This window comes from Falco punctatus (assembly GCF_963210335.1).
Source record: "Falco punctatus genome assembly, chromosome: 3".
NCBI classification, from domain to species: domain Eukaryota; kingdom Metazoa; phylum Chordata; class Aves; order Falconiformes; family Falconidae; genus Falco; species Falco punctatus.
The window spans coordinates 112,029,144-112,047,196 of record NC_137582.1 but is presented as its reverse complement, the minus strand read 5'-3'; the positions used below and the strand labels follow the sequence as shown (position 1 = coordinate 112,047,196).

The window sequence follows — 18,053 nt, the reverse complement described above, 5'->3', positions numbered from 1 at the left end:
CTAGTAGAAACTGCTGCTGAGACGGCTGGATTCCCACTGCCACCTCCTGCCCAGCCACAGACAGGCGAGCAGGCCACACTGCTTGTGCACAGGCCACACTGGACACACACACCCCCGGATGGACTCGCTTTCCGATGTCCTTCACCCTGGACAGAGCAGCCACCGTTCAGCCTAGGCCACAGAGCAGGGGGGTGGTGAGGGGCTCCATCACATGCTGGCTGACCCTGGGAAGAAGGCAGGCTGGGGGCTGGCTGGGCTTGCGCCTGCAGTGCTTGTTCTGTGTGGCTGTGCCGGTGCTCAGGGAGGAGGGGAGTGTGTGATGCTAATGTGCAACAGGCTGCAACCCTGTGGAGTTAAGTGTCTGTTTTCATTAATCCGTTGCTTAGGTGTATAGAGTGCCTTTCGGTAACTTCACCAGGAAGCTGACAGCTTGTGTGTCCACAGTAGGGCTGCTTAAGCAGACGAGCCCCAGGAAGTGGATGATGACCACCTTGTCCTGTGACACTAAGAGAGGCTGGAAGTTCGACTTCAGTTTCTACGTGGCCGCCAAGGAGCAGCAGCGAACACGGTAAGCTTCCAAATCCCACTTGGGGCCAGGCAGCAAAACCAGCACAGCTGTGTGGCTGATATGGGCTGCCTAATGCCCAGTACCAGTCCTGCCCTCAGCTGGTGACATCCGTGGCCCTAGGACTTGCTTTGCTGCAAATGTGCCCTATCTTGGCAAAGCTATTTGCAGGCCCATAGTATCATTAACGTGCCAAAGGCTCGATGCATGCAGGACTGTGACTGGGGGCTTCTTTGGGTGGCAAAAAGACATTGGTGATCTTGGTCTTGCCCTTACCCACTTGAATTCTTGGGCTGAACAGGCAGCACAAAATATGCAATAGCTAGGGATCCAGGTCTGGAGTCGCTCACCTTTTCCTTTCCTTCTGTCCCTGAGAATGTCTGTTTCCATGTAATGCTTTGGGCCTACCGTCTTTACTACCTCTGGTCCCCCATAACAAACTCTCCTTGCTCTACAGGAAACTGTATTTTGCCCAGTCGCACAAGCCCCCTTACCATGGCCGAGTGTGTGTAGCACCTCCTGGCTGTCTTCTCAGCTCTAGCCCAGACGGACCCACCAAAGGCATCCTCTATGTTCCCAGTGAGAAAGGTAAGCTGATGAGGGCCTGTTCAGCCGCGTTTGGCTGTCAGGTCCAGAGAGTAAGATGTTTGTTTGGTTGGTTTTTTTGCTGCTGCCTTCTGATGTAACCAACCTTTCTTCTGTGTTTGACAGCAGCACCCAAAGCAAAGCTGTCAGCCACTTCTGGATTTAATCCTTGCATGAACACAGGCTGCGGGAAGCCAGCGGTGCGGCCACTGGTGGACACAGGAGCCATGGTGTTTGTAGTGTTTGGGATCAGAGGTGTTAATCGCACGAGACGCCCGGACAACCACGTCATCGGGGACATGGTACACGCATTCTGACATGCTGGACTAGCATGCTTGGGGCTGATGAGTGAAGGACAGTCTCCCTGAATGGTGTTTAATTAATCCCCACAACCTAGGCAGTGTGGCCCAGCAGTCTAGACAGATGGAGTAGCAGAGATGTTAGCATTGTGACGAGCCAAAAGTAAATTTCTGGTTTAGCAAAGTCAAAAATAATGGAGATCAGGAAGCCCTTACTGAAATCACTTCAGACTTTTCAGAAAATCCCTTTCTGAGTGTAATATCCAACCTTCTAATTTTGAGTATAAATCTGGCTTTCTTGAGGATTTTAGAAGCAAACCCATCTTGAGCTCAGTGTGAAAATCTCACTACAAATGCAAGATCCAAGGAACTGATATTTTTCTATAATTGTTTATCTTGTTATGAGATATTAACATGAAAAAATGCAAACCAATAACTCCAGGGAAAGGTTATTCAATGTGACTGTTCCAGGAACAGCTTACCTCCCGGGTCTGATACCTTGAGACATTCACAGCCTTTCCCCAGAAAAATTATGCTTAGCTCTAGTCACTTGGTAAATGCACTTCAGCTTTCTGCTGTCCTGGCTTCTGATTTGGGGGCTCTGTGCAGAACCAGCCTTTGCCTGTTTCCTCTGGAGGGGCCAGTGTGAAATACAGGCAATGGAGTGGGCAGAAAGCTGGAGTGTCATGCTGGGCACTGCTAGGGATTCAGAGCTGCTCCTTGGGCAGACCCTGATGTTTTTGGGCACAGCATGGTGGCTATTCATTTATCAGTGCTTCTGTCATGCTGCCTGGCTTTTTTTTTTCTTCCTTTTTTCGGGGGTAGGAGGAACATGTGGCTTCTTCCTGGGGAGAGAGCTTAGCTTCTGCCTTGTGCCGGTTGCTGTGTGTATGCCTCACGTGTGGTGCTCTTATTGTTGTATCTCCTTGTGAAAGGGCAGCGTTATCTATGATGACAGCTTTGACCTCTTCAAAGAGATTGGCAACCTGTGCCGCCTCTGCAAAGCCATTGCCAGCAACACTGAGCTGGTGAAGCCAGGAGGGGCTCAGTGCCTGCCCTCTGGTAGGTAGGACTGATGCCACCCACAGAGTCCTTGGGGAGATCCTGGGTCCCTGGGTGGAGACTGGTTCTCACCCTCCAGCCTGAGGAGCGTGACTGCTGAGGGCTTTTAAACTTTCAGAGCCCAGTTTGATGGAGCAGGGAAAGGGGAGGGAGGTACCAGTCAATGATAGATGCAGGCAGTGCCGGGAGGAGAGGTGTTTCTCAGCAGTCAGCTCTCCCAACCTGGCTGCAGTACAGCTCTGCTCGTTGCCACCTGGCTTAAGTCACAGCACCCATCTCCGTGGGCCATTCACCTCATGCTTCCATGGGTTATGCCAACGTTTTGGAGATGAGAAATACACAGTGAGTGTGACAGGAACATCAGGCTCCTGTTCTGCAGCTCTGCTTGCAGCAGTCTGTGTTTGAGTTGGGGTCCTCAACAGCAAACCTGAAAGGGTGGCTGCTTCTTGCGACCTCCCTTTCTTCCCAAGGCAGCTTTACCCTTCTAGAACGTGCCCCTGGTCATGCTTTCTGGGAGATGGGAAAGAAATGGTCTCTTTAACTCCAAAGACACTGGGCATATTCTTTGGGATTTAATCCAGTAAAGATAAGAATGGAATTGTATCTGTTTTTTCCAGTTATGGATATTGCTTATGATACACTTACAATCTTTGGACAAGTAAATATCTTCTTAGTAGCTCCTGAATAACCAGCAGATCACACCTGATCTCATTATGATGGGGCTACTCACTGCCCCTGTGGCTTCACATACCTAACCGGTGACTGTCTCTTTCCAACTTCAGAGGTCACAGGGTTGTAGAGCTGAGTCTTGGAAGGCTTCAGGCCAAACGACAATCTCTTGCCTGGAGAAAATCCCTGCCAGGCGAGGCAGACAGCTTCTCTGCACTTGCTGTTTGTACTGCTTCCTGACAGCTGGGGACAAACAAACAGTGGTGGTAGTGTCCTGTCTAGTGCTATTGGCACAGAGTGCCCTTTCAAGCTAGCAGCAGCTGAGGGCTCTGGTGCTGAGACCTCAAGGGTTTTGGCAAGTCAGGAGTTGCAAGGGGAAGCAGCTGCTGACAAATGGGGCCTGGAACTTTCTCTTGGTTTTTTGGGTTGGTTTCCCCACCCACGTCCCCTTGCTCCACTATGCTTCCTTTCCCTGTCCTGTTGTCCATCCCGTGCTCTTTCTTTCTCTCCAGGTTACAGCATCTCCTCCTTTCTGCAGATGTTGCACCCTGAGTGCAAGAACATCCCTGAGCCAAACCTGCTGCCTGGACAGCTCTCTCATGGGGCAGTGGGGGTGAAGGATGGGAAGGTGCAGTGGATCTCCATGGCATTTGAATCGGTGAGCACGTGGCATCGCCATCTATCCTTGTGACAGTCTCTTCTTGTGACTTCTGGGGGTTTAGCTCTGCTCTTTCTGCACTGGCCATTTGCACTTGCAGCTATAATTTAGTGTTTGCTAGTGTCTGTGCCATGTTGCAGGCAGATGCTCGCTCTCACAGGTTGCTAGAAATGGCTGCTTATGCCACAATTTGCTCTTACCGTGAGAGCTCAGGCAAAGAGCTGGTGGCAGATTTGCCCATCTGCCATTGCCAGTTCTGCCTGGTGCTGCAGCTCCAGCTGGCTCATTCTGTCTCTTCCCATGCCATGCGTACCCTGCCTCAAGGAGCAGGACACAACAATAACATGTTCATCTTGTTACAGACGACCTACAAAGGGAAATCTTCCTTCCAGACTTATGCTGACTACCTGAAATGGGAGACATTCCTGCAGCAGCAACTCCAGCTCTTCCCCGAGGGCTCAGCTCTCCGGCACGGTTTCCAGACCTGTGAGCACTGGAAGCAGATCTTCATGGAGATTATAGGCAAGTGACTGCCATGTTTCTCTCCCTGAGGAGCCCATGCTCTCTGATACAGGCCCATCAGATGGGACAGGGTGTGCTGTGAAGAGGTGTTCTACCTTCAGTCCCTTACTGTTACTGTGCAAACTCCTAAGGCCTGTTTCTGCACCAAGGAGTGTATACTGTCAGAATCCTGGGCAGGGAAATAGAGAAGGATCTCTGCCCTGCTGATGTGAGAGGCAAGAAGTTGATTGCCCGCTTTCCACTTCCATCCTCCCCTTCCCATCTCCCACAGTGTGTGCCTGCCTGCCTTGTTGTCAGCAGGGTCACGGTGCCTTTCTCATCCCAGCTGTCACCTTCCAGGAGTCAAATCAGCTGACACTTTTCTTCCAGGAGTGCAGAGTGCCCTGTATGGTCTCGTCCTCTCGCTGGTTATTTGTGTGGCTGCAGTGGCGGTGTTCACCACTCACATCCTCCTCCTGCTGCCAGTGCTGCTCAGCATTTTAGGTAAAAATGCCAATTCCAGTGTGTCAAGCTTTTCAATTGTCTGAATTTGGTGGATTGTGGTATCTAGTGATCTGAACTGAATTGCTCTTACTCTATGTAAACTCTTCTGGCTTTCTAGGAGCCAGTCCTGATATACCTAGGTGAATGGGAGAAACTCTGAACAAATGCACGGGAACCTCATTGGGAAAGTAGATTTGTGTTTCTAATTCCCAGTGTGTTTTATCTACACAATCCCTTCTATTTGTTTAAATCGGGGTTTTAGCTACACAAATGCCATCCTTGCCTGTTACGTATAATAATGTGATTAAGTCCCACATGCTCTGAATAACAATTGCACTGCTTCCCAAGGAATCTGCACCACGGCTGCTGTTTCCAAGCAGTGGGAGACTTTAAAAGCTGAATATTTTAGCAGTTTTGTTAGTATTTGAAGCAAATTTGTAAATAGTTCCCTCTCCCTGGCTGGTGATTTGACGATATCATGGTCTAAGTGTGTTGCTAAACTTCTCAGTTTAAAAATCAAATCTATCATTTTAAAACCACTTAGTCTCCCACACATGACTCTCAAAAAACATCACTCTTGCCTTTTAAGAAAGAGTGCTCATGTGTATCATGAGCTCAGCCTGTGTGTAACTCCAGCAAGCAAAAAAAAAAAAAAAAAAGCCCCTCTTTCCTGCAGTGCACGTGTGCACAGATGCATACTTGCCAGGCTTGGATTCATTTAGCAAGCATTAGTCTGGATTGGCATCCATCTGTCAGTTTGCCTAACATTTAGCTAGGTGCTTTACTGTCCTCAGCAGGTCTCGTTACTTTACTGAATGGTTCCTGTGGCAAGGGAAGGTGAGGGAAGTGTTTGCCTCTGGGCAGGAGTGGGGAGCATGTACAAGTTTCAGGCTGGCTAGGGTGAAGACCTGCAGGGGTATGACCCCAAACTCCTCAATGGCTGACTTGCAGCAGAGTCCTTTAAATTTGCCTAATGTGACCCTCTTCACACAGGGGTGGTCTGCTTGGTGGTGACCATCATGTACTGGTCTGGCTGGGAAATGGGAGCCGTGGAAGCCATTTCGCTCTCCATCCTCGTTGGCTCCTCTGTCGATTACTGTGTGCACTTGGTGGAGGGCTACCTGCTGGCGGGGGAAAACCTGCCACTACACCAGGCAGAGGTGAGCTTTTTTCCTCCTATAGCTTGGCATCTGTTCCCCTCATGCCCTCTGTGCCACTCAGCTGTGATGCAGGACCTAAGTCATGATGGGCAAGGGGGGGATGTGTCTCGCCACCCTCACAGCACGCCTGGGATGCTTGCTGCTCATCTAGCTGACTGCTCAGAGACTGGTGTGAGCTTGTGTACCTGAGCATGGTAAACCCAGCTGAAGGTCTAACCCACATGGCTGTCCCTTTCTTACGGGCCACGGCTTTGTCTAAAGCACCCCTTTCCACGTCCCGGTGAAGGCAATCTTGTGCTGGAATGGCCCTACCCTCGTTCCGTAACCTCCGCAAATAGCTGTGCTGTGCTAGCCCTCAGGCCTTGTTAACATCTTTTGCCTCTCTGAGAAGATGGACGCCACAAAAGCTTGAGGATCTCTGACCCCAGGTATAGTGTCTGCATGCAGTGCCTCTGGCTGATGTGGCTGAAAGGCGGCACAAAACCCAGCAGACTTAAAACCCTGCTGGGTTTTAACCTCACTGTTTGCCCAGCGTGCTCAGAGACTGCATGGATTGTCCGATCTGCACTCCCACAGCATCTTTGTCCTGGATCAGGACCCTATGAGCTAAGCCACCCTCTCAAAGGCCAAAATATTAGCGCAGCCTTGTGTTCTTGTCCCCACTCCCCCTTAACACTGCTGTCCCTTCTGCCAGGACCCCACAGCGTGCCGCCAGTGGAGGACAGTTGAAGCGGTCCGTCACGTGGGTGTGGCAATTGTCTCGAGCGCCGTCACCACAGTGATTGCCACCGTCCCGCTGTTCTTCTGCATCATTGCCCCTTTCGCTAAGTTTGGGAAGATTGTGGCCCTCAACACAGGAGTCTCCATCCTGTACACACTAACTGTGAGCACGGCCTTGCTGAGCATCATGGGGCCTGGCACCTTCACCCGCAGCAGGACTTCGTGCCTCAAGGCTGTGGGGGGGGTGCTCCTTGCTGGCCTGCTGGGTCTATGCATCTGCCTCGCCCTCCTGAAGAGTGGATTTAAGATCCCTCTCCCTAACGGGACAGCCCTGTAGACCCTATGCCAAGAGCCACATGCTCTGTCCCCTTGCTCCCTTTCTTTTTTTCTTTTTTTTTTTTTTTAAAGGATATTTTTTGTAAGAAAAAAAAAGAGGAAAAAAATCCCCTTTTCCAGAAGTTTTTCAACTCCAGATGCACTTTATTTTCTAATGGGTTTTGCTCTAAACTTGTATTTATTTTCGGTAGTGATGGATGGACGATGGACAGTGAGGGCTGCCCAGGGAGTACCTCAGCCTGTGAGGAGGAGGGGAGGTGGTCTCCTCTCAATTTTCTTTATATTTTTCTTACTTTTTTTCCCCCCCTTTTCACACCCCCACCACCTCCACCCCCCCTTCTTTTTTTTTTTTTTTTAAATGAACAGAGCTTTCTGGAATCACAAAGCTAAAAGGGAAGTTGGGAACGCCATCCAGTCCCTTTCAGAACCCTTCCTTCTGTTCCTCCCCTCCCCTTGGCCAGGGTCAGCACTGCGATAATGACTCTTGAGGTGATGTCCTACCCCCACGCGAAGCCTGTGCCTCGCTACCTGAGCCTTGAAAAACAGTAGTGAGCTGTTGGACAGACCTGAGAAATCACATTATCTGGACCCCTTTGCCGTGCCCTGTACCCAAGCTAGACCAGCACTGAAATCAGTGCACAGGACAGGAGCTCTTATGGGTGTCATTGTGGGATCCAGATTAAAGATGCTGGGTGGCACAACCTGCAGTGGCCTGCTTTCATCATTTGTGGAGGGGGTCAGGATGCGTGGCTTTCCCCTTCTTTCTGACGGGACAGCACACCTTCTGCTGGGATCTCTTGGGTCTGTGAACAGCCATCAGGAATGCAATCTGTGCCCTCAGCAGCCTGCCCTCCTCTCCCTCATCTCAGTAGTGAGGCCAAGACAGTATCAGAGCCCAGTCCCACCTCCTGCTCCTTGTGTGACCTCAGCAGTCACTGCCTCTACTCTTCCTGGTGGAGAGAAAACAGACAGCACTGAGGTCCCTGCAGAGCCTTTGGCCATGGCAGCCACTGGGGCCAGGTTGAGCCCATACCTCCTGGCATGCATGGATAAACAGTGGTGCATCCTCTGTGGCAGCTTAGAGACACTTTCCATGGTAGAGATATGAGGCCAGCAGAGCTTCAGCCTGTGGCTGCTGCCTGTGCAGAGCAGATGGTTTGCATTAAAGTAAAATGAAATGGCAAACTGGTGCTATTAACAAGTACATTTTGAGCATCACTGATTCTATCATATTTTTAAAGTTGAAATTGCTAAGCATCTCCATTGATATGCAGCGCATCTGGTCCTCTGCAGAAGGCAAGGGGTCAGGCCCACTGGGAGATGCATTAAACATTATTTACAGGGATGCCAATAGAGAGGGGTGGCCAGAAAGCAGCCCAACTGCATTTGTTTGCAGGTACCGGCGCCCTGGTGACTTTGTGTTCTCTGTCTGGATTGACCCCCTTTTTAAGATGGAAATTCCAGGAAGCCCATCCCTATCAAGTTCTGGGGACAGTGCTGCTGAGACAGACCAGCAGCTGCTTCTGCTTGGCTCTGTGCATCCCTGTTCTGATCCCTGCCAGTCTTACACCATCACATCGTGTCACCCCTGTGAAACTGAATCAAATATTTATTCCTGAAGTAGGTTCCCCAAGGTGTCATGTCAGGGGCAACCCAGAGCAATCCTGCTGCAGGCAGTGAGGGTGGTCAGAGCATGAGCAGAACAGACCTGGTTTCTTCCTCACCATCCCATGGTGCAGCTGAGTTACCCTTTCTGCAAAGTGTTAAACATTCCTTGGCACCTACCTCTGATCTGCACCAGTTCCTTCACGATGGACCTTGTGCCCATGAACAAGTGGTTCTGGAAAGGGTGTTTTACTATCCTTAAGCCATGCTGCTTTGATGGCTGCTCTGCACAGTTCTGCCCCAACACTGTAAGCTATGCTTTTCCCTATGACTGTTTTACAGATTTAATAATTAGTGGTGCCCTGAGCACTCCTACATGGCAGTGATCATGGAGGGCAGTTTGCTGATAATATACAGCTCCATGAGACCCATGTGGGTGCTGCAGGGAAGAGCAAGGTAGCCCTTGTGCTGTTGCCAAGGATGCTCTGGCTGGCGGCTTGACCTGAATTTAGCTAATGCTTCAAACTTCTTGGGGTGATTAAAGCTGATGGGTATTTCCAGGTCACCAGACAAGAGAATAAGGTGCTGAGTGCACCCTTACAAGAAGTTCTTCCTCCTGTGAGCATGAAGAAACCTTGAAAGGCCTTTAAGACAAGGCATAGATGTTCTTTGAATCCTGCAAAGTTTAAAGCTCATTTAAGCCCCTGGTGTCTTATGTTTGCACTCACAATAAAGAGGCTATGTAAGCTCCCCCAACTTCCAGAGTAATTCTGGACACACCATGCTGGGACCATTCATTCAGTCACTCTTGGAAGGCAAAGATTAATTTCAAAGTAGTGGAAAACCTTTTATGTCTCTTGGGTCTGATCTGGCAGTATTTGATCTGCAGACAAAAATAACAGAGTTCTTGGCATCTTCTGTCCTGTTTTCTGCAGCAGGTAGGGGAAAGGACAAGCTATCATTTTCCCTCTTCCTCTCCAGCTGGCCAAGGCTCACTCAGTGCAGAAGGGCTTGCTGGCACTAGCAGGGGCAGGGCATCACCTTGCCCTTGTTTCTCCAAGGTGATACTGGTAGAGTTATGGCTGGAGCAATTCAGGAAGGAAAATGAGAGGCAGAGATAAGTGCAGAGCTGCAGCAGATGATTCCCAAAGGCAGAGTGAGGAAATTGCCCCTCCAGCAAGGAAGTGGAAGAAGGAGGGAGGGGGAGCCTGCATCAGTTTGTAGTAAGCTGGCAGAAGAGCCAGCAGATGATCCTAGGTGATGCTTGTCACTGCGAAGATTCACTGGATGTTGGTAACCTGGAAATGTGGTTAAACATAGTCAGGACACTTGTCTTAAGGCTTAACTGGACATTTGTTTGTCACCATTTCACCCTGCACAGCTCTGTGTTCAGGGCGGCTGGTGCTTTCTCCATGTGCTGGGGAGTAAAAGAGGCTTAGAGGTGGCACCCAGCCTTCCCCAAAATGCTTACAACACTCTCCTCTCCCCAGGCATCTTTGGAGACAATAAATCAGTAGCAGATGTGTACATCCATCTCTGTGTAGGCAGCATTCTCCTTGGGATTAGAAAATATTCATAAAATTATAGAGGTAAGAAAACGGATGGGTTTATCTGAGCAAATGCGAAGGTGGGGCTGACAGCCCTGCTGGGAATTAGTGCTCCGACGCAGATGCTCGTAGCAATAAAAAGCAAGGCCTCACCTGTCTGGTGCTGTTCTGGGAGCAGATGCTCGCCCTAAATTAATTCCTCCCACATCTCTGCCTATCTTCTTTCTCTGATGACTCCTGTGTTTCCTAGGCCATCTCTTGGGCCTTGTCATCTGATAAGCAAGATTCAGCCTTCTCTGTGTTAGCTGCTCATGCTTAAGGTGTTCACAGAGTCTGGACTAAAAGTGGCTGGAGATTGTCTCAGGGAGAATTCTCAGGCAGAGGAAACTCGGGAGTTAAACTTCGTACAAAGCTGTCAGTTTTGATGTTTTTAAACAGCAGAAGACAGCAGACCAGCCTTACTTAGAAGAGAATACTCCATTTTTCCATGTAAAAGCAATCTCGCTGCAATTAAGTTGCATGAGTTCTCAGTTACAGCACACTACAATGGAATATTTCTGTTAACTGCCCGCTCCTTTATTTCAAGTAAATCAATCCTGTTTTGAGGGTTACGTTCTGAAAAGCTGATGTTAGTGGTTCAGGATTGGGGTCTTTCTGAAACTGTGCCGTCTGCTACAAAACGGAGCATGTCCTGTCCTGGCCAGAAGCTCTCTCCCTGCCAGCCTAGGACAGTTGTAGAAGGGCACTGCTCCCCAGTGCTGAAGCACTGATATATATATGGAGCTGGTGTTCCTGCCTTCAGTGGAGCTGCTGGGTGAGTTCAAGGCTCACTGTGGCTGCAGACACTCAAGGAGAGGGTCTCTGCTCACAACAGCCCTGTTGAAATCAGCTTTGGAGCAGGGAGGAGCAGAGTTGACGTGATTTGCAAAGATCATTGTCAGAGGAAGGAACAGACCCAGGTCTTGCTCTGTTTGTTTCCTTATGTTGTGGTGCCTTTTGAGGTGCTGGGTTCACATGGGGTCTGTACAGGCAGCTGGGGCATCAGGTTTGGCTGCTGACCTTGGCAATTCTAAAGGCTGCAGACAGTGGAAGTGGTTGATCTGGGCTGTGTTTCTCAGTCCCCGCTGGATCTGAAACTGCCAAGCAAAGGCAGCCTGAGAAATCCCTCTAAGGAGAAGGATGTGTGGCATGCTTACAGAGTTACTGGGACCACTGATACGGTAGTCTGGATGCAGTGGTCTCTGGAGACTTCGGCTTTGTCTCCGCTGAAGCAAACTGGGATGTTGCTTTATGTCACGGCATCTTAATTCTTTTAGCTTGTCCTGCACTGAATTTTCCTAACAGAGCAGCCTGCCCTCCTGAAAGGTAATAAAAGGCTTTTTTATTTAACCCTGTGACATGTATAAATCCTCCAACGCTGTCCACCAAGGAAGCTGTGCTGATTGATTTGCAGCCAGGCAGGACAAATTCAGTCTCTTGGTTACTTTTTGCAGAATCACTCCTCACCCCAGATAGCATGCAAGCCATAGTTCACAGGTTTTTCAAAGGCCTCTGCTAACTGCTCTGCCCTGGCTTCATACCCAGGGTCCCAGAGCTAAAGGTCTGTCAAGGCCTGTCTCCATCCTGAAGACACAGTGGTTTGGTTGTTGACTTTCTCTGCTCCTCCTTTGGGCTGGAGGAGTTGCTGGAGGAGGTGGAAGGGCAACAGCCAGGACCAGAGGCAGAGCAACAAACAGATGAAAAGAAAGGGGGAAGCAGGAGAGAAAAAATGGGAGGGAGGATGGTTCAAAAAGCAAGGGGAAGAGAGGTGTGAGCACCGCAAGGACTGAGGGAGGGAGGGCACTGCTCTTTCACCACGTTGTGTGCAGACCTTAGAGTGTCAGTTCTCAGAGTGATGTAGCACAATTCCTGATGTAATGTACGCGTGTTACTTTTGTAAGTCGTCTCCTACCCTCACTATTTTCAGTGTTCCTTGATTTTTGGAGACTGTTGTAAATAAAAGATTTTGACATTCGCATGTTTGGATCCCTCACTCATCACCATGTTACTGTTGCATGTACATGTAGTGCCGGCTAGAACGGCACTGACCGGTTATGTGTTGTGTGTGTAAGTAATGCAGCAGGGACAAGGCCACAGCACAGCTTCCCAAGGTGCACAGGACCGTCTGCTCCTGCTGCTGAAATCGGGCCCCTTGAAGCCAAGTTATCACACCTGGACAAGCTGACAGTCTGGAAAAGCCCGCTCAGGTCTGCAAGACGGCTGGCTTGAGTGAGAGCTTTAGCCAAGTTTTGTGGAGGTCTTTTACTCCTCCATTCCATGCTGTGCTTCTTCCAGTGCATGAAGATTGCACTTCTGCACTGATTCCATGAGGATTCATCTGCCTCTCCTGCAGCACCACAGTTCTTCACAACGCGCGATGCCTGATGCAAGCTTGTGGTCAAGGTTTTGTCTGTGTGTCCTGTGCTGCAGCAGCAAAGGGTGACTCTGTACCTCCCAGGACCACACTGAACCCATTCATGTGGAGGCCAGCAGCAGGTGGGAGGAGGACCCAACCACTTGCCTCTCTTTGCAGCCACGCTGAGTGAGGTTTGCTCCCCATGCCCTCGTTGGGGTGAGCTCACTCTGCAGCCAGGTACGATGCTGCTGGGAAGGACAACACCAACGGCACATTGCAGCAAAAACCTCCCATGTTTTGAAGCCCTCACTTCTATGGACGAGGCCAAAGATAGCGGTGAAACCCCCAGTGTACTAAATACTGGGAAGGCTCAGCGTCACAGTCCCATGAGTAAGGAAAAAAATGCAGCGTCCACAGGAAGGGGGAATGTGGTCCCTGTGGTGAGAAGCGGGGGGCTGTAGGTAGGGGAGGGTTTAGGCTCTGGCCTGCGGCTGGGAAGTTGCCAAGCAGGCTGGAAGGGGGGTGAGTTTGGCTGCGGATTCAGCCCCCTGCCGCAGGGCCAAGGGGCGCTCCCTTGGTGGGAGCTGTGGGTGGGCTGCAGCCCGCGGAGGGCACCGTGCTTCCCTGGGCAGGACTGTGGGACCAGCTGGCAGCAGGGCGCGCCCAGGGCTGCCACGCGTGGGCTGGGGGCTCGGGGAAGGGGTGCCCTGGGGGCCGGCAGCTGGGACACGGGCCGGGATGGGCAGGCTTTCCATACCCTTCAGGGAGCGGCTGCTGGGCTGGGGAAGGGGCTCCAGCGTGGGTTGGGGGGTGACGGCTGCGCTGCGGGCCGCGGCGGGCAGGTTTGTGCTGCGGGGCCGGGCCGGGCCCTCCGCTGCCGCAGACGCTCCGTACGGGACCCACTGCCCGCGGCGCCCCGGCCGCTGCCCGGTGAGCTGTGGTTCTGCACCACGGGCACCCTTCCCCCGGCCGCAGCCAGGGCTCCACCGCCTCCCCACCGCCCTGTAAGGCTCTGCCTGCGCGCCCAGGGGCGCGCCTTTCCGCAGGCTACGTGTCCGTCCCCCCCCCCCCCGAAACCGAGCGCCAGGCCCCGGTTCCGCAGCTTTGCCAGGGACCGGCCCCCTCCTCTCTGAGGAACCGAGCGGCGGGGCCCGCCCCGGCTGCCTCTGCAGGGTGGCACCGCCGTGCCTGCGCCCCGGTACCGCCCGGCCGGCCCCGCGCCTTTGCGGCTTTTCGTCCCGTTACCGCGAAGCGCCTGAGGCGGGAGGGCGCGGGGAGCGTTCCCGCCTTTGCTGCCGCAGCACGAGGCACGTCGCAGCGGCGCTGAGGGGAGCAGAGGGGGCGGCCGAGGGGTGAGGGGGGAGGCTGAGGGGAGCAGAGGGGGCGGCTGAGGGGTGAGGGGGGCAGCCGAGGGGAGCGGAGGGGGCGGCCGAGGGGTGAGGCAGAGGGTACTGGACGGTGTGGCCGCGAGTGAGCGGCTGCCCCCGCGGCGGGGCGGTGGGGGAGGCAGGCCGTCGTCTGTGCTCTCGGGGTCCCACCGTGCCGCCCTGCGGAGCCAGGGCTGCCCCGGGACCCTCCCACGAGGGGGATCCGCAGCCTGGTTCGCCCCGCCTGGGAGCAGCGCCCAGCCTGCCCCTCCCCCCCTTCCTCGGCGTGCTGCGGGGTGCTTAGCGAGGAACGGGTGGCCTTTAACCTTACGCTTGTCTGACTCAGCCACGCCGATGGAAATCAGACTCTTTGTGGTGTGTTTTTTAATTGTTTTTTCACTCCGTGGCCTCCTACCCCTCAGACGGCACCTGTGGGCTCGCAGCCCTGCGTGGAAGGGCCTGGGCTCGGCCCACGGCGGGGGCTCGTTATCCTCCCCGAGGAGCTCCGGAGCAACCATCTCCTTCTGATGATTGACGCAAAGGTCAGGCAAAGACGATGACTCACTCTCTTCCCTTCCCTGGTAATTTGTCACCCTGCAGATGACACATCTTAGTGGTTCCTCCAGCGGGGAGCAGAGCTCTGGCAGAGCTGCAGGGAGCTGTGCCTCTGGGATGCTCTTTTTTCACCCCTGCGGCTGTTTTTCAGCCATCCTGCGCTCCCCCGGGGCTGCGGGTGGTGGTGAGCTGAAGCCGGAGAAGCTGGGTGCCAGGCTGAGCCCAGAACAGTGGGAACCTGGAAGGTTTGTGGATGATGTTTCTCTGAGTGTGGGCCCACAATGCCAACTTCTTGTGGCTTTTTTTTTTTTTCTCTCAATTTAAAGCAAGTTTATTGCCCCAGGAGCTCAGCGTGAAAACATGTTTCAGACTGCTGCATGCAAAAAGCAGCAGGAATGGCCAGGGAGCTTGGTAGCACCTTGATAGGTATTTTGGCAGGGAGAAAAGCAGTGAAGGAGCCTAGACAGGAATAAGGCCTAAAGTGCACTGGGCTGGGGTGAGAATAGGTGTCTGGGATTTGGTTTCAAACCCCAATTTGAAGCAGAGAAGCTGTTTTGGCAGGTGGGTTGTGTATGTGTCAGTCTAGGGGGATTGGATTCAGCTGCCAGTGAAGTGCAGCCGTGGCTGGGCTGAAAGGCAGCAGCTGGTAAACAGCACTGTAAACAACAGCCTGTGATGGGAAGCAGAGGAGGCTGAATTAAATTACAAATAGGTTGTGATTTAGGCAGGCAGTAGAAATGTCCTCCATCTTGAGCGTGAAAGGTCCTTTTGTGGAAAAGGAGCTTGTGAGGCAACAGTAAGGGCTGCTAAGGGGTGAATAAGGACAGGGAGAGGAGGTATGGGTAACTCCTGCATACAAACTAGCCAAGGAGTATGGCTGAGAGGAACAGTTGTGGTGCTGCTTTGGGTAGCTGATCTGACTGTGTATGGGCAGGGAAGCTGGGTCATGTCCTCTTCCAGTGGAAAATGTGGCGGTCTCAGAGTCCCCGGAATGAGAGTGGGTGTGAGGACATCCAGTTGCTGAAATGTGGCACTGAGAGCATGGTGGCTCACCTGGTTTTGGCAGCAGCTCTTGCTACCTCATGACTGCTTTACTTCAGTGTTTGTTAGCTTATGTTCTGTGTTAGGCTCACCTTAGCCACAGGTGTAGGCACTGATGTCTCGTTCCTCATCACCAAAGAGCTCTGCAGCCTGGTCAGAGCACTGCAGGTGATGGGTGATTAAGAAGCTCCCACGTGAAACAGGGTGATCAGAGATTATTTCTCTAACCAGACAGAACTCAGGGAGTGTGGGTGCAGAAAGAAACCTTTTACAGCCTGGGACAGGGCAAACTCCAAGGTGAGTTTTTAAAACATCTGTGTGGAGGTGTTTGGGGGGTTTTTTTCCCCCTTAAACTTTACTGACTTTTTCAATTTTATCTCTTGGTGCTGAGTGAGAAGTGCAATGTGACTGTAAGGGAAGGTTGCGCATCTGCAGTAAGACTTCTAAGTAGCTGGTGGCCTCTGGCCCACTGAGCTTCCTAGGGCTGTGTTGTGTTGGACAGAGGCATATGGAGAGGCAATAGAGACTTGGGTGTTCTCTCTTGAACCCATTTACCAAACCATCAGCTGGCTTCTGCAGGCTCCTGGGAGCCTTTCCTAAGATGTAATGGCCTGGGCTTCCCCTGAGCTTTTTGCAAACTAATAAAGGGCTTGTGAAAACAAGCAGGTGAGTTGATCAGTGCATAAGCTAATTGCCCACAAATGGCTGGACCTAAGTTTGTGGTCTTAGTATTGGGCACTGCTTGTCAGAATAGCTCAGTGCTATGGGGAGTGATGAGAGCCACGAGCTGTCCCTTGGTGGCATTCAAGAGCATGATGAGTTTGCTGCTGCCACCACAGCTGCTCTGCTTTGCTTCAAGGAGTTTGTGTTTGACAAGACAGTTTTGTCACTAGAGGGTGAGCAGTGGTGGTTCACCTCCTCCAGTGTCACCTGGGCTCATGGTTGTATCCTGAGTGCAACGCAGCCCAGGAGCACTGAAGGATCTGCTGCCTGTGGGATTTTCTCTCCAGCTCTTTGGAAAGGGGGAAGCTTCTGCCAAGAGGAACTCCTTAAGCTGCAAGGCTGCTCAAGGAAAGGTAGTGGTGAAGTGCTGCTTTTTGTCATGTCTGCTGCCATCACCTGTTCTATATTTAGACTCAGTCTGTGCCGTCTGGCAGGGTGAGACAGCACTGCCTGCAGACAGCTGAAATAATTTGGGGGTCTGATCGAATTCTGTGGAAACTAGAACAGCTTTTTATTTTTCCTGGAAGTGCTTTTGAGCTAGTTGTGGATGGTGCACAGTGCTCTGAATGTATGCTCTTTGGGGGTAAACTGCTCTTGATAATACTTTCTCAGGCTGGATGCAGAGGGTGGTGGGCTGATTTTTAGGGGTTTTTTTTCAAACCCTTGCAGTCTTCCTGAGTGTTCTAGTTTGTCAGAGGTATAGGCGTGAATGAGCAGCAGACCTCTCCTCTGCCCCTGCTATTCATGTACCTCTCAAAGGAGCTGCTATAAGGGAGCCAAAGGGTAAACAACCCAGGCTGTTGTGAATGCCTGGAATGACAGTGATGATAAATCATGAAATCTTGCCAGTGCTTTGTCTGTACATCTTTTAAGCTTTATTTTTCCTGATGTAAAAATGGAAGTGACATCTATGTCTAATGTGCGAGGCTGTAACCTCAGTGAAATCCACTGATGGATGCTGCCAGAAGGCCCTCATGCATCATCTAGGGCTGCTCTACAGAGAGAGGCTCTGCCCTTGCTGCGCCAGCTGCTGTGCAGGCACCCTCGTCATGTCCCAGGGGTCTTGCTGCTGCCTGGGAATACAGGAAGGCTGCTCTTTCCTTGGGGCCTGGCTTACACTAGCCACAGTGGAGCTTATGTGGGGAGAGAAAGTGTGCCCTGAACTGCCTCAGTGCGTGTTTGGGCATCCGGTGTGGTGACAGGTCATCTCTGACTCCCTGGTATGCAGTTATCTTCTAGCTGCTGCCAGAGGCTGTTTTGCTGGGCCTTTGCTGCTTTGGAGCTTTAGGGCTGAGCAATCTGTACAGCTGCCAATAAATCTGAGATAAGAGCATGCCTCTGACCCTGGAAAGCACAGAGGGCACCAGGTCAGAGCCACCCAACTAAGCATTAATTTTGTCCTCTGCTGGTTATCGTCGTGTACTACTGAAGAAGTCCACCAGTGCTCTCCAGAAAGCCTACTCTCTGCTATCTGATCTGCTGAGGCCATTTCTAATAAAGCCAACTACAGAAAGGCAGATTCGGCTCTCTAACGATGCACAGAGACAAGTAACACTTTCCTCCAGCACTGCTGCTTTGACCCTATTCCTGCTGAGCCAAAAAGGCTGCCTTACCCCACTGGCTCTGATAACAAATCCTCCCTGCCCACCTAGCAGATGGCTTCTGGGGGCCCTCTGCAATGGTAGCTGTGCTGTGGTGGCTCCCAGCAGGGTCAGCTGGGTGGGGGGACATGTAGGACAGAGCTGGGACACTCGGCAGCAG

The 18,053-nt window shown here is 52.0% G+C and overlaps 1 protein-coding gene across 10 annotated transcripts in view; it reads left to right on the top strand.

Annotated features, from left to right (window-relative positions):
• DISP3 (dispatched RND transporter family member 3) overlaps positions 1-18,053 on the top strand; it is a 157,153-nt gene that overhangs the window by 91,081 nt on the left and 48,019 nt on the right. For 5 of the 10 annotated variants that reach the window (XM_080380918.1, XM_080380925.1, XM_080380924.1 and 2 more), the window contains 10 exons: positions 387-568; positions 1,023-1,153; positions 1,277-1,452; positions 2,385-2,511; positions 3,693-3,838; positions 4,201-4,360; positions 4,730-4,843; positions 5,837-6,003; positions 6,698-7,300; positions 7,426-12,228. In XM_080380918.1, the coding sequence (XP_080237044.1) occupies positions 387-568; positions 1,023-1,153; positions 1,277-1,452; positions 2,385-2,511; positions 3,693-3,838; positions 4,201-4,360; positions 4,730-4,843; positions 5,837-6,003; positions 6,698-7,060 (1,566 nt within the window). In that variant the 3' untranslated portion in view covers positions 7,061-7,300; positions 7,426-12,228. Of the gene's footprint in view, positions 1-386; positions 569-1,022; positions 1,154-1,276; positions 1,453-2,384; positions 2,512-3,692; positions 3,839-4,200; positions 4,361-4,729; positions 4,844-5,836; positions 6,004-6,697; positions 7,301-7,425; positions 12,229-18,053 lie in introns of those variants that run through there. The other 5 variants (XM_080380926.1, XM_080380921.1, XM_080380927.1 and 2 more) reach the window with 4 other exon arrangements.